Here is a 16311-nt window from a genome sequence, read left to right on the forward strand (position 1 = left end):
ATTGCCACGGATCACAGTATGGAGGACATTTTGGAAGTGAGCGAACAGCCACAAGAGTCCTCCAAAGTGGCTTCTACTGGCCTACTCTCTATAAAGATTCCCGAGCATTTGTGCTTAATTGTGACAGTTGCCAAAGATCAGGCAACCTACCTCACAGTTATGCCATGCCTCAACAAGGAATCTTGGAGATTGAGTTGTTTGATGTATGGGGCATTGACTTCATGGGACCTTTCCCACCATCATACTCAAACACTTATATTCTGGTGGCAGTAGATTATGTATCCAAATGGGTGGAGGCTATTGTAACACCCACTAATGACACTAAAACAGTGTTGAAATTCCTCCAGAAGCATATCTTCAGCAGATTTGGTGTCCCTAGAGTGTTGATCAGTGATGGGGGCACTCATTTCTGTAATAAACAGCTTTACTCTGCTCTGGTACGTTATGGAGTCAACCATAGGGTAGCTACTCCATATCACCCACAAACTAATGGGCAAGCTGAAGTCTCAAATAGAGAACTCAAAAGAATCCTGGAACGGACTGTAATTAACCGTAGAAAGGATTGGGCAAGAAGCTTGGATGATGCTCTGTGGGCATACAGAACAGCATTTAAGACCCCTATAGGGACCTCTCCATACCAGCTTGTGTATGGAAAGGCATGTCACTTGCCAGTGGAACTGGAACACAAGGCCTACTGGGCAACCAGATTCCTAAACCTTGATGCCAAGTTAGCTGGAGAAAAACGATTGCTCCAGTTAAATGAGCTAGAGGAATTTAGACTCAATGCTTTTGAGAATGCAAAAATCTACAAAGAGAAAGCAAAAAGATGGCATGATAAGAAATTGTCATCCAGAGTCTTTGAGCCAGGACAGAAAGTTCTGCTATTTAATTCAAGGCTCAAATTATTCCCTGGGAAATTAAAATCCCGGTGGAGAGGTCCATATGTAATTACAAGCGTATCACCATATGGATACATAGAGCTTCAGGATAATGACTCTAATAAAAAGTTCATTATAAATGGACAAAGAGTCAAACATTATCTTGAAGGCAATTTTGAGCAAGAATGCTCAAAACTGAGACTTGATTAAAACTCAGTAATAGTCCAGCTAATGACACTAAAGAAGCGCTTGCTGGGAGGCAACCCAGTCAATCACAAAATTTAATTTTATTCGTATTAATTAATTAATTGATTTTGTTTCAGGTATATGTCAAAAGTATCTTCAAGGTAAAATAGCAATTGGTTGGATTCACAGAGTTATAAAGGAAATTGGAAGCTTACTGGCGTAAAAAAGCCAGTAAGAAACACTTTGGGCGTTGAACGCCCAAAAGAAGCACCCACTGGGCGTTCAACGCCAGTAAGGGTAGCTTTCTGGGTGTTAAACGCCAGAAAGATGCATCAACTGGGCGTTGAACGCCCAGGAGAAGCAACATGTGGGCGTTAAACGCCCAAACCATGCAGCAGTTGGGCGTTTAACGCCAGGATGGTGGGGAGGAGGTAAAATTCATTTTTCTTTACAAATTTTCTAAATTTTTAAGTTTCAATTCATGATTTCTTGCATAAACATGTTTCAAAATGTCATCCTTCAAAATCAAATTGGTTTTCTAAGAACCCTAATTTCTAAAATCCCTTTTTCAAAAACATCAAATATATCTTAATTCATAAACACAAATCTTTTTCTAATCCAATTCTTTTTCAAATATTTTTAATTTCTTCTCATATCTTTTTCAACTCATCTTATCTTTATTTGAAAATGCCTTTCCTTCTACTCCTCTCCTTTCCTTTCTTTTGCTTGAGGACAAGCAAACCTCTAAGTTTGGTGTGATTTGCCATGATCACTGAGCTAAAACTCATTAAGATCATGGCACCTAAGAGAACAGGAAGAGCAAGGATGTGAACTTAAGGGAGCTGAAGCGTCAGAAATTAATTCTTGAAGGCACCCCACAGACTAGAGGAACATCCACTTCCCAAAATACAGGTTGTTAAGTTCTAATTCCATCTTTAACTCTGTGATAGTATTATTATAGGATTTTACCTTAGAAGTTATATAGGAGTAGTAGTAATTAGTATGTCTATTTTGATTTTATTTCCAATTAAGCTATAATTTATTTTTCTCATCATCATCAGGCATGAATAAAGTAGTAGATTTTTTTTAGAATAAAGAAGTGATTTATATTTTCGAGTTCTTAATAATAAAAATCATAATTAAATATGTGGTGGCAATAATTTTTGTTCTCGGAATGAATGCTTGAACAGTGCATAAATTGTACTTTGAATTTGATGAATATTGGCTCCTGAAAGGATGAGGAACACGAAAAATATTATTGATGATCTGAAAAATCATGAAATTGATTCTTGAAGCAAGAAAAAGCAGTCAAAAAAAAAAAAGAGAGAGATTTATATATATATATATATATATATATATATATATATATATATATATATATATATATACAATCAAAAGGAATAAAAGCCAAGCAGCCCTTAAAACCAAAAGGCAAGGGTAAAAAGGATCCAAGGCTTTGAGCATCAATGGATAGGAGGGCCCAAGGAAATAAAATCCAGGCCTAAGCGGCTAAATCAAGCTGTCCCTAACCATGTGCTTGTGTCATGAAGGTCCAAGTGAAAAGCTTGAGACTGAGTGGTTAAAGTCGTGATCCAAAGCAAAAGAGTGTGCTTAAGAGCTCTGGACACCACTGACTGGGGACTCTAGCAAAGCTGAGTCACAATCTGAAAAGGTTCACCCAGTTATGTGTCTGTGGCATTTATGTATCCGGTGGTAATACTGGAAGACAAAGTGCTTAGGGCCACGGCCAAGACTCATAAAATAACTGTGTTCAAGAATCAACATACTACAATAGGAGAGTCAATAATACTATCTGAATTCCGAGTTCCTAAGGATGCCAATTATTCTGAAATTTAAAAGATACAGGGAGATGCCAAAACTGTTCAGAGACAAAAAGCTACAAGCCCCGCTCATCTAATAAAGAATCTGAGCTTCATTTAAAACTTTAAAATATATATTACTTCTTAATTTCTGTTAGAACCTATTTTATTTATCTAGTTGCTTGAGGACAAGCAACAGTTTAAGTTTGGTGTTGTGATGAGCGGATATTTTATACGCTTTTTGGGGGTAATTTCATGTAGATTTTAGTATGTTTTAGTTAGTTTTTAGTAGAATAATATTAGTTTTTAAGCAAAAATCATATTTCTGGACTTTACTATGAGTTTGTATGTTTTTCTGTGATTTCAGGTATTTTCTGACTGAAATTGAGGGAGCTGAGCAAAAATCTGACTTAGGCTGAAAAAGGACTGCTGATGCTGTTGGATCCTGACCTCCCTGCACTCGAAATGGATTTTCTGGAGCTAAAGGAGTCCAATTGGCGCGCTCTCAACGGCGTTGGAAAGTAGACATCCAGGGCTTTCCAGCAATATATAATAGTTCATACTTTGCGCAAGGATAGACGACGTAACTTGGCGTTGAACGCCAAGTACATGCTGCTGTCTGGAGTTAAACGCCAGAAAAACGTCATGATCCGGAGTTGAACGCCCAAAACACGTCAAAACCTGGAGTTTGACGCCAAGAAAGGCCTTTACACGTGGAAAGCTTTAGTCTCAGCCCCAGCACACACCAAGTGGGCCCCAGAAGTGGATTTCTGCACCAATTATTTTAGTTTATTCATTTTTCTGTAAACCTAGGTTACTAGTTTACTATTTAAACAACTTTTACAGACTTATCTTGTACCTCATGACATTTTCAGATCTGAATTACATACTTTGTGACGGCATGAGTCTCTAAACTCCATTGTTGGGGGTGAGGAGCTCTGCAGCGTCTCGATGATTTAATACAATTCCTTTGTTTTCCATTCAAACACGCTTGTTCTTATTTAAGATGTTTATTCGCGCTTAATTGTGAAGAAGGTGATGATCCGTGACACTCATCACCTTCCTCAATCCATGAACGTGTGCCTGACAACCACCTCCGTTCTACATCAGACTGAATGAATATCTCTTAGATTCCCAACAGAATCTTCGTGGTATAAGCCGGATTGATGGCGGAATTCATGAGAATCCGAAAAGTCTAAACCTTGTCTGTGGTATTCCGAGTAGGATTCCGGGATTGAATGACTGTGACGTGCTTCAAACTTGTAACCTGCTGGGCGTTAGTGACAGACGCAAAAGAGGGATTCTATTCCAGTAGGAGCGGGAACCAACCGGTGATTGGCCGTACTGTGACAGAGTGCGTGAGCATTAGCTTTCACTGCGAGGATGGGAAGTAGCCATTGACAACGGTGACACCCTACATAAAGCTTGCCATGGATCGACCTTGCGTGTGAGAAGAGGATCTCAAGGAAGAGTTGAAGTTCAGAGGACAAAGCATCTCCAAAACTCCAACATATTCTCCATTACTGCACAACAAGTAACGCTAGTATTCTTTATTATTCCAATATATTCCACAATCCTTTATAAACAAATAACTCTATTGTTCAAGTAATCCAAACAATTTTGTGACATCCTAACTAAGACAAATAAAATAAACATTGATTGCTTCAAGCCAATAATCTCCGTGGGATCGACCCTTACTCACGTAAGGTATTACTTGGACGACCCAGTGCACTTGCTGGTTAGTTGTGCGAATCACAAATTCGTGCACCAAAACTCAATTTACCCTCAGCAGTTATAAGTATAACTAAATATATTGCCTATGGTGGCAATCCTAATTTTTACATCGAAGATTAAATGTATGCATCCTCGGTCAATGAGTAAAAGTTTTATGAGTAATTATCCAAATTAGTCCCTGAAGTTTTTAACATCAAACACTTTAGTCCCTTAGGTTTCAAAATACACAAAATAGTCCTTAAAGTTTATCTCCATTAAACAATATAGTCTCTCTCTAATTTTATCCGTTTAACTGAAACAACTATTTGGAATTTTTTTAAATTTTTCAGGGGTGGTTTTGAGAGTTTTTAAACTCTTCAGGGACTGCTACTTCACTCTTAGGATCAAATTAGAGGTAGACTACATTATCCACTCGAGATAAATGTTAGAAATTATTGTGTATTTTAAAATCTGAAAGATTAAAATGTCCTATTTTAAAATCTGTAGAGACTGAAGTTGGGTAATTACATAAGTTAAGAGGGCAAAAGTGAATATCTGTCAAAATTAATCTCGCGACAAGAGATGCAGCTTTACAACTGGTAAAATTAACATCCAAGAGATATTAGACATCATCATCATCATTTTAACATATCTGTTGACACTTGAGATATTGACAGATTTGCTATTTTCATTTACAACAGTTATAGGATACATCACATGAGACAGAATTAAATTAACAGAACATCTCTGCTGCCATAGAGACTGACCACAGGACAACGAACATTTAAAGTACTTATTTACAAGAATAGCGGCTAGTAAAGATTTATGATTTCTAAAGATTTACCTGCTTTTGAGGAAGAATGCATGGGTTAGTTGCAGCGATATTTCTCGTTGCAACTGCAGAAGCCAATTGATTAGTCAAAAGTGCTTCTCAGACCTTAATATCCTCCAACTTGTATTAGGACCTTCGCCTACATCATTCTGCACATTCATCCATCCCATGGCAGTTGCAATTTCATCAAGTTCATTAATAACATGTATTGTGTCACGTATATATACATGCCCACCTGGTCTTAGCATCCGATCCATCTCTAGCATGATGGTTGACATATTACACTTTTTCCTGAGACAAATAAATCATTTACCCAACAGCTGTATGGAAGATGACTCTGGACCTTTTAAGCAACATAAATAAGGAAAGAATTGCACCTACCTGTTCTTTTCAATAGAAAAGAGACCCGATGCATGCAGCAAATCATATGTTTGTGGGTATGTATCAAACGGCTCACACCTGCCATCAGGGAAAAATCTTTCAACCATTTGGACAGACCATTAGCATTCATGATATATTTTTTTATTTTGGTTTCTTTTTTGGGGGGAGAGAGGGAGACAACAAATAGAATTAAAACCCCAAAATGCTCGTCAGATAATACTTTCACCATCAAATAAATATATAGAGTCCACATTCCCTGGGTACACAAGACACGACATTATTGATAGAACCAGAAGTTAGCAGAACTTTAGGACTTTATTGATGCACAGGGATTGCAAATTGCACTCCCTGGAAGGTTCTTACATAGATGGAACTACCAACTCAGAGAGTTTCTTTCCAATTCTAACAATTGACAAAAAAAGAAAGCATAAAACCCAACCAATTACAATACACTATTTATAGGTAGTTAGAAGTAGAGCTAACCAACTAACAGCCAGCTAAAATTGCTAACCATCAACTAATAGGATAGAGTACCTCTTGTAAAATAGCCCAAACCTATTACGTGGCGCCACTCTATTAGTTATTGACTTGAATTTCAGACAAGGAACTGCAACAAATGTGTGATGCATGTGAATTCCTTGATGAAAACTGTAACTCCAAAACTATGGTATTTGTTACTATGGTGAAACATCACACCAGACTCTTCCAGTCAGACTGCACTAGCAAGTTACTAATGGGGAAAGTCATTGATAATGATGGTTTCCATCCAAGGAACTTTGATTTCTACCAAGGTGCACATGCTAGAATGATAGTAGACAATTGCAGTAGTTATCTTCTTCCCTAATGGGATAGCATAAGAGGAAAAGGATGTTGAGTATTCAGCTCCTTGGGGGTACTTTGTGAGGGAAAGCCAACCCCTATCCTTCATGGAAAGATCTCCCTGATTTTGAAAGCACTTGGAAATTGGCTGACAATATTTGGACTGTATTTTCTCTTTTTCACCTTGAGTTCAAGGTGAACCTTCAAGAGGTAGTGAGGTATTGTTACACACATCAGCAGCAAGGAAGATCATGGGCAAAATGGAAAAATTACTCGTTTCCAATATACATATATGAGGAGAGGCAAGAAAAAAAATAATGGAAAGAGGTCTAGGGAGTAGGGGGAACCGAGTTTTAGGGAGTTTGTTAGACATGACAGGAGGATATAAATAGAGAAGGGAGGAGCAATTGGGAGGTCAGGAAAAGAGTAGAGTCATAATTAAGGGAGAGAATTGGCCTCTCGAATGCTAAATATCATTTACGTTATTTCTTATACGCTCATATAAACTTACATAATGCAATCCTTCGTTGATCTGGGAACTATCACACTTATACTCCCCTATTTGTAATTCAACATTCTTCTATTTTTAGGGAGTTAGTACATATAACATTTTCGTATATTTATCACCACTGAATCAAAAGGATCTCCTCAATACGGGAAAGAAAACAATAATGAAGGAATTAGCAACAGAAGAGCTCCTGAGCACTGTAGGAGCTCAAGTGCTCAGACTCTTCCTTGTAATTGAATGCAAATGTTGTGCACACGTCCTCTACCTGCCAGAATGCATACCAAATTTCCTCACTAGGCCTAGATGGTCCAGCTGTGTTTGCTCCAACATTCTGATTTCTAACAATACTCAAACTTCCCCTGAATTTCTTTCTTTTGTCCACTTTTAGCCCACTGGGCAGTTTATCTTAGCCAGACAATAACAATATTGAAATTTTAGATGTCTATCCGAGAGCTTGTTCATGTTCATTAGAACTTGAAAAGTAGATATTAAAACTTGACTCACATTCTTCCAAAAGAAAGTTTATATACTTTGTGAGAGTGACTACGTCATTAAGTGTATATGAAAGGAGATACATTATTCTGACTGAATGTATTGTTAAAGAAATAACCATCTGTATTTATAATAACGTTTAAATCCTAAGCATAATCAAGGAAGGAAATAAATATGAAATGGTAGGAAATATCAAAACTAATCTAAGGGATCATATATGATATTCTTCGATATTCTCATATATTTATTTGATATCTTCTTTATTTCTAAGTTCTAACACAAAATAATATTTTATATAAAATATAAAGAAAAAGAAATGGTTTCAAAAGAAGTAAGAAAATTCTCATACCAATCATGCATAACTCCAATTAGTCCACGGTCATATAAAATAGGCAAAGTATTGAATCCGTTCATAGGAACAACATTGATAACCCAACAGTCAATCTGGAGATCATGCAATGCTGCAGCAAACCTGCAAATATATCAAAATAAAAGTTAGAAAATTATTCATACAAAACCTAAAAACACATACATAAAAACAAAAGATGGAAAAAACATAGATAAATAAAACGACAGCAAGATATAATATGCTTTCACACCCTCCAAATCCTGCTCTCATATCCATTACATTTCTTAGATTGTATTCCTTCCATAGAAAAACACGAACATAACTATCAATTATTTCATTCCAATACTTTGATTCGGCATGAAAAAGTTCTTTTCTGGATAAAGACGCATCGTGTTTGATGCTTTGAAGTTTGTCTGGTGGTTGATGAAGTCTTGCAGGCCACTTAGAAACATTTGCTCCGTATTCATTACTAGGTAACTGAGTGATGCATGCCTTCAGACCAACATACCTGAAAAATGCTTCAAGGTATAACATTTGCTTACTTAATATAATTCTAATCATGAAAAGTTTGCCAAGTTGATTACTAAATAACTTTCACTTTAATGTAATTTTGTGCGACCTTTAAAAGTTGGTTGTTGATTCTTCAAGGAGGTTCTAGCCCTTTATACATAGATTCCTTCAAGGCAGTTTCATTTTACATGCATATGTGAAATGGAGGAATTACATAAAATACTAATTGATAAGAAAAGCTATTATATATGCATTTTTAACGTGTAGAGCTAAGATAGAAACAATTTCTATCTTGGAATTGTCCGCAACTTCTCTCTCTTTTTTCTTCTCTGTTTTGAAATGGTAATTAGTGCTTAACAGGTGTGATTCTTATTAGGCAAATTTATGAATCATGAAGATTACATTTGAAGGATAACTCAAGTAAAGTTAATTTAAACATCTGGCAATTACCAAACATCATCTGGATCATCATTGGATTCACACAAAGGAGGATGAACAGCATTGTCACGGCTATGGTAGCAGCTATTGTTCATAGGTTTCTGCCATATAGCAATGTATCCCTCCTTCTTTACAAGTTTCCAACATATGGAACTTGCCAGGTCCTCAATTTCTGTTAAGCCATAATAAAAAGGTCATGGTAGAAGAAAGGAGGTAGAAAAAAGGTAGACCATAACAATTCATTCAATCTACCAAAAGATGTCAACCAACATTTAGAAAAATGCCTTTCTGTGTTTGGGATCCTAGGGCTTGCTAAGATGGGTATAAATTCGCTGTTTTCGTTTTATATTTCTTTCCTTATGTTGAACATTTCATACTTAATGTTTTACACATAACACCACATTTTCTTTGCCATGAAAACACTCTAATCTATTCATGTGCAAGCATGGATCCAATCAATAACAATCAGTTAAATCCGGCAAGAATTCAACAACCAAAAGAATTTACAATAAAAGGATTAATCATAACATTATCATTCATAAATAAAAATAAAATGTACCATGTAAGTTCTTCACTTTACTGGTTTCAAGCATGCCTAACTTTAAACAAAAGCATTATTTTATTCATCAACCATTCATATCATCATTCATAAGAGAGCTCATATCACAGTTTAATCATCATCATGCAAACAATCTTTAATTTCTAACTAAGCAAAGTGCTAGGGTGTTGATGACCTAGTGCTTTTATTGGTTTCACTATTTTTTGCTTTCTAATAAGATTAAGCTTTGTTTGAAGCAATATCTCTCAAATCTCTATGCAACACAATTCAACACAAAACAACTAAATCACAAGAGTTCCATTCCTAGTGGAGGAACATGTGCAAGCACAGTAGCAAAACATCACCATATTTCTCAAAGTAATCTTTCTCACGCTTTCCAAACTTGAATATACCAGCAACAAGACAGCAAGAACAACAAACTTAGATAACAACACCTTGTCTAGTAACTATGCAAATTCACTAAAATTCATATAGAAGTGAATTGGGCCTAAATTTTGGTGGGGATGTTCCTTAAGTAGAGTAAATTATAGTTATAAATTTTATTTCTAGAAGAGGGTATTTTGGTCTTTTATCAGGTTTTTGAAGCATAAGATCCAATGTGGATCTAGTAGGGCCTAGTAGTGCCATTTTCGGTAGTGACACAGCTTATATACTGAGTGATTCACTTCATCCGAAAAGTGTATTATGTATAATGAAATGCAAATTTGTTTTTATCACATGGTCTTAAGAAGGGGAAGCACACCTAATGACCTTGAATTTTGAATAGTCTAGTTTCTTGTGAAACAAGCATTCAAAAGGAGAGGGAGGCAGTCTATTGATTGCGTGAGTCGCAGTTTGTTACTGCCTCATCCCAAAAGATAGAGGCATTGAGGCATGTGCTACTAGTGTACAGGCAGTCTCAATGAGATGCATGCACTATCTTTCCACTACATCACTTTGATCAGTCTGTGATTGACGCCTTGCTGCTGAAATTTAGACTCTAAATTCCCCACCCCAATCTGATTGTACAGCTTTAACCTTGTCGCAAGCTAAAGTACAGCCGCAGCCTCAACTTGCAATAAAGCAAGGAAGGCATCAGATTTGGTTTTCAAAAAAAAAAAGAAATGGTGGAGGAGAAAACACGCAATTCCTTCCCTTGCTCGAAAGAACGTAGCACAACTTCCTTAGTTTGGTTCTATGAAGCACGAAAACTTCGTTGAGTTGCCGTGTCTGCGTATCGGACACATTTCGGACACGACACTCATTGACACTCGTCTGACACGCGTGTCTGCCGTGTCCAACCGTGTTTTAATAAAAAATAAAAAATTCTTCTTCGGACATACTTGGACACACCTAAATACCATCACGTGTCTGCGTGTCCAGCCTTATTCTTAACATATATTGTTGAAATGAGTTTATAAATAATATATATTATAATTTATTAAAACAAAAAATATTTTAGATACTTTTATATAATTAAAAACAGATACTAAAAATAGTTAAAAAATTATTTTATATTTTAACAACAATAAAATATCAAAAATTCATTGTAATTTATCTAGAAAATACTTTATATTCTATATATATGCCGTGTCCCCGTGTCTTATAAGATTTTAAAATTCGTGTATTCGTGTGTCCCGTGTCGTGTCGTGTCCTGTGTCCGTGTCAATGTCCGTGCATCATAGGTTTGGTTGATTAACTTTTCACATTAATTGTTCAATCTTACACATATGCAATGAAAGAGTTAGGTCAAAATATTTATCCTTATAACTTAAGGTAATTAATGTCAGTGAATAACTCATTACCGACTCACTCCAAGGGTAATGGTTAGTAGTTAACAAACAATGCTATGTTTTTCCTTTCCTGATTTAAATTCTAATATTATTTTTATACAATTTTGACTCATTAAAATGACCTCAATTTTACAAGTTTCTGGACTTTAACTGAACTCAACTAGAACAATTTTCTACTTAGATTTGGGTTGTTACAAGTGATGTTAACTAAACAAAGGTAGAAAAACTGAAAAAGTAAATATTTGACTAATTATATTTTTAACTATTTTGGCAAAAATCACAGACATTGAGTTACCTTTCCATTGTTCTTGAAGGATCTCTTCATGTTTGAAAATAGGTTGTGCTGCCCAGATGAAGTAGCCACCTGCCCTTAGAAGCCTATCGACCTCAAGAAGCAAAATTCCATCTCCATTATAACAACAGAAATTATGAAATTAGTGCAAATATGTATAGCCATTAAAGCATAAGTGTTAATTTTTTCTTTCAATTTATTTGGTGTGAAAATTATGTAAAAATATAGTGTAAGTTTGAAACTAAGGAATGTTGTCATCCTTAAGCACAAGTCAACACCTAGTCATGTTAGACATTCAACTACAATTCACTGTTAGATGCTTAATATAGGGTGTAAAATGGTTTAAAACAAAAAGAACAATAGAGTACCATCACAGGTAAAGTTCACTTTACATCTTGAACAATGGATCAGGTCAAAAGCCTGGGTAGGGAACAACATGCGGTGAGTAGCAAAAACTGCTACCATGGCAGGCACACCGCGCTCTAGGGCAAACTGAATCTGATTTTCATGAATATCTTTAATTGCTATTGAAAGAGTGGTCACATTACGTTGCATCAAAAATGCACTAAAACTTACCACCCCACAGCCAATGTCTAAAGCAACTTTAGTGTTGTAACCAAATGCAATATCAGGAACCATCTGTACATTCAATTTCAGCAGTGCCTTAATGTCTTAGACATAAATTTACCAGACTAGCTAAACTTGAATTAACAAACTAACCGCTGAAATTTGATCCAGATATTTGTCAGCACCATGTATAATTTGTAATCCACCATGTATAAATTGTAGTCCATCGCTAGGAAACACAAATTTATCCTTCTTTACTGATATCAAATTCTGGCCAGCTTTATATTCAACAAGACGCATATGGGGTATATTATCAAACCAAACCTGTCACTGAATACAAGTTAACAAATATTTCTCACAAGTCACAATACACACTAATTAAAAAGTGTCATTTCACAAGCAAGTTAAAGTTACAACTCAGCTATAGATGACTAGAAATTTAGATTTTGCAGCAGGAGTCGAAAGACTGAAGAGAAGACTAAACAGTAAAGATAAACGGATTTATCGCAATGATGAAGAAAAAATTCTGGATTGTTTTCATTGAAGATGACCAAAAAATTGTTTGTCGCAAAAACAATAACACCGCCTTCATCTCCAAAAACAGAAATAACATCACAAAAATCTGTTTACTCACAACATTTATCAAACAAGTGCAGAAGCGAAGCAACAAAGCGCCATTGTAACGAATGAAAATTTACATAGTCCGGAACCCGGAAAGTACCTCATCTCTACTCCTGGGCCAAAGGATGGGCCTTCGGTACCCTTTTGGCATAGGCACCAAGCAATTCAACCCCTTCCTTTCGGCCGCGCAGTGCCGCTCGTACTTCTCCCCTTTCTCGCTCGAACTCATCTTCGCAATAGTACTCGTGCGGTCCAAACACGGCACATAATTCACCATTCGCTGATCGCACACCTTGTAGCTCTCCACTGACAACCTTGCACGGGCCCCGCCGCCAACATGCTCACGTTCGCTCGCCCCTCGCAAATAGCTGGAGTTCCCAAAATCCTCTGGCAAGCGCAAATCCGAAGAGTCGCCGACGGTGAAATTGTCTATCATTATGCCGTCTTCGTCCAGCAGACCCATCGTCTCCACTATTGGGGAGGGCGACGGAGGAGTAAGGATGATGTTCGGTGGTGGTGGTGGAGAAGGAGAGGAAACCACGACAGCAGAAGATGAGGCATTGGCGGAGACAGCGGCATCGGAGGAGAAGGGGAGGAAAAAGTAGGTGGTGGAGTAACGGGTGAAGAGGATGAGGAGGGCGAGGGAGAAGAGTGCAAGGGCCGTGACTTTAACAAATGAAGAGGTTTTGGGAATGTCTATGGACCATGAGGTGCCCAAGAATTTCATCGTCCCCGATGAACGTTCGCGTGTTAGCGCGGTGGGGGAGTTGGTGTGCTGGGACAATGATGTTGGAGATTGGAAAAGAACAAAATGACAGAGGGTGAGAGAGAGAGAGATATTTTTAGAGGGGTGGTGGGACATACGAATAATGTGAACACCTTAAGGAAGAGTGATACTTCAAGTCTTCAACTGAGGAGCAGCTCAACGAAACATAACCATAGGAACCTTGTATTCGAGTCTTGTGTGTTTGCCCGTTGACTTATGAAATCTGAGCTTGTTTAGTCTAAGGTTCTTCTCAAGTCATTCAGCTCACTTATCGGAAGTATTTGACTTTGTTATTAAACTTTCTACGTAAAGGTTTGTATGAGCAACCAGGTCTCTAAACAATTTTATGCACCCTTCGGTTTTACCAAATTTTTTTCACAATACTCGTTTCAATTCGTGATAGTTTTTCGAAAGATTACGATATATATATATATATATATATAATTCACCTCCACCTTCTGGGAGCCATATCTTGAGCTACGGAGCTCCGATTGACGAGCCGTTTGCAGCCACAAGAAGCTCTCGATGAGCTCTTCCTTTCTATCTATGCTTTTTTGGTAAGAGCTTGCAACCCAAGCACCAGTCCTGCCCTAACTTTCTGCGTGTTTTTGGGTTTGGTCTTTGAGCAAGTTTTGTGGTTTTGCTTGTTTAGGTGATCTCTAGTAGCAGGTAATTGTTGGATTTTATCCCTAATCACGTTGGGTAAGGTAAGTCCCTTCAAACTCTTGTGGTTTGATGTTGTGTTTAGCCATGGTGTTGATTCTTGGTATGTTATGTGTATGGCTTGATAGTTGGTGAGTCTTGGATGCTTGTTTGGACTCAAAGTGGTGGTCTGTGCATATTGGGAATCGGTTAAGGTATAGTTTCGATTTCCTTGATGTAATTTGTAATGTTTTTCGACACTTAGGTTAGTTGACCCTAAGATAGGATTGAATGATATTGGTGTATGAATAATTATATTTGAATTGATGTAATTGTTGGTTGTATTGGATTATTGGTGTTGATGAGTATTTATAGTAGATTAGTTATATTGATGAATAATGAGGATTATGAGAATTTGAGGTAATAAGTTAATGTAAAATGTTTGTGGTGGTTTGAAATAAAGGATATTGATGATGATGGTGATGAGGGTTGAATGAGTTGTATGTGGAAAGGTATGATTTTGATGATAATATGATGAATGTTGGTGTAATTATGATTGATAATGATTATGAGTATTGATGATGATGAATTGATGATAATGTGTCTATTTAGATGGAAGTTTGGAAATATGTAACATTGATGATTGATGGTGGATGATAATTATGATGATTTTATATGTTGGAGATTAATGATTTTGAAGGTGTGAATTTGGGTAAATGGGAGGTTATTGATGGTTGAGTTTGAGAAATGAGTGGTATGGACTTTGTGTTGTTTTGGTAGTAATTGGATTGTGAGTTGTTGGTTTTGAAATGAGAGTTTTGGTGAAAATAAGTTTTTAAGGTTTTTGTGTAAAACTTGATTTTTGGTGAACTATGGCGGATCATAACTTGGGCCTTAGTTTACAAAATTGATCGGACTTTGTTTTAAATTAAAGATGATTTCAAGGGCTTTAAAACAATATAAAGTGAGGAAAATGGATTTTTGTAGAAGAAGTTATGATCATTCAAAGTTTGGTGTCAAAATCTGAAATTCTGCAAAGTTGCAAGAATTTTGTGTTTTCTGGTATGTGCGCACGCATAGACTTGTGCGCACGCACACCCCTGTGATTTTTCGAACCTGTGGGCACGCACAGCCTTGTGTGTACACACACACAGGGGAAGGCTTACAGTTGAGAGCGCTAGCACAACCTGTGCGCGCACATAACCAACAAAGTATTACAACCTGTGTGCACGCACAGCCCTGTGCACACACACACATTGGAAGGTACACTCTATTGAGGGCATTCACACGCCTTGTGCGGATGAATAAAGTTAAAATTTTTACTACTTGTGCATATGCACACCTCTATGCATACACACACATTTAAAAGCATCCTGGGCGTGCGCACGCACACCCCTGTGTGTAGCACACGCCCTATTTCTCAAACTTAAACTTTGTTTTCAGCTATTTCACCTTTCTAACAAGCTTGTAAACTTCTGTGACACCTATTTAAGACTTTTTGGCTTGTTTTTGGATATTAAACATGGAGAATGTCTTGAGTGGTTTTATTTGGGTTTACTTTAAAAAGATAGCAAACAGATGTTTAGGTTTCTGGTGTGTATTCACTACAAGAAAAAGCAATATTTGTAACAAAAAAATTGTTACAAAAGATTGAAATTTTGAAACAAAAGGATTTTGTAACAAAAAAAGGGGTCGTTGCAGTATGTCCCGTTACAAAAAGTTTTTGTAACAAAAAACAGAACTGTTACAATTCAAAGTGATACAAAAAACCAGAAGTCATTACAAAAATGGTAACAAATTTTGATCTTCAAGATATTTTTTGTGACAATCTATTTTTTCTATCATAAAATTTTGTTACAAAATGTAACTTGATTTTGTAACATTTTTTTCTTTAGTTACAAAATACTATTTATTTTGTAATAATTTTTTAATACAAATTACACACATAATTTATCAAATTATATTTTGTTAATTAATTAATATATTAACTAATTTACTTAACAAGTCAACATTTATAATATATAATAACATAGATAGTTCAAATATCTTTCATTAACTAATATTGTTTTATAAATCTTCAACATATAAACTTTAAAGTACAAACTAACAAGACACATTGAAGAACCCTAATGAACTAGATTGATACATAGGACAAGAAAATAAAGA

At 36.4% G+C, this 16311-nt stretch overlaps 1 protein-coding gene across 1 annotated transcript; it reads right to left on the bottom strand.

Annotated features, from left to right (window-relative positions):
* Positions 1–5515: 5515 nt before the first annotated feature.
* Positions 5516–13464, bottom strand: LOC130945286 (probable methyltransferase PMT10). Its single transcript, XM_057874018.1, has 9 exons — positions 12838–13464; positions 12270–12440; positions 11918–12188; positions 11553–11663; positions 8939–9098; positions 8229–8486; positions 7979–8101; positions 5811–5888; positions 5516–5720 (listed from the first exon to the last, which is right to left on the bottom strand). The coding sequence occupies exons 1-9, from the start codon at positions 13462–13464 to the stop codon at positions 5516–5518; spliced, it is 2004 nt and encodes a 667-aa protein (XP_057730001.1).
* Positions 13465–16311: the final 2847 nt, after the last annotated feature.

This window comes from Arachis stenosperma, chromosome 8 (genome assembly GCF_014773155.1).
Source record: "Arachis stenosperma cultivar V10309 chromosome 8, arast.V10309.gnm1.PFL2, whole genome shotgun sequence".
In the NCBI taxonomy this organism is placed as follows: Eukaryota; Viridiplantae; Streptophyta; class Magnoliopsida; order Fabales; family Fabaceae; genus Arachis; species Arachis stenosperma.

Bases quoted from the DNA above. Each gene is read 5' to 3' on its own strand.
- LOC130945286 (XM_057874018.1), bottom strand. From the start codon at position 13,464: ATGAAATTCTTGGGCACCTCATGGTCCATAGACATTCCCAAAACCTCT. The intron at 9,099-11,552 runs GTAACTCAATGT...ATGGCTTAACAG, and splicing joins CCTTCAAGAACAATGGAAAG to AAATTGAGGACCTGGCAAGT. The intron at 5,889-7,978 runs GTATGAGAATTT...CCCTGATGGCAG, and splicing joins ATTGGAGTTATGCATGATTG to GTGTGAGCCGTTTGATACAT.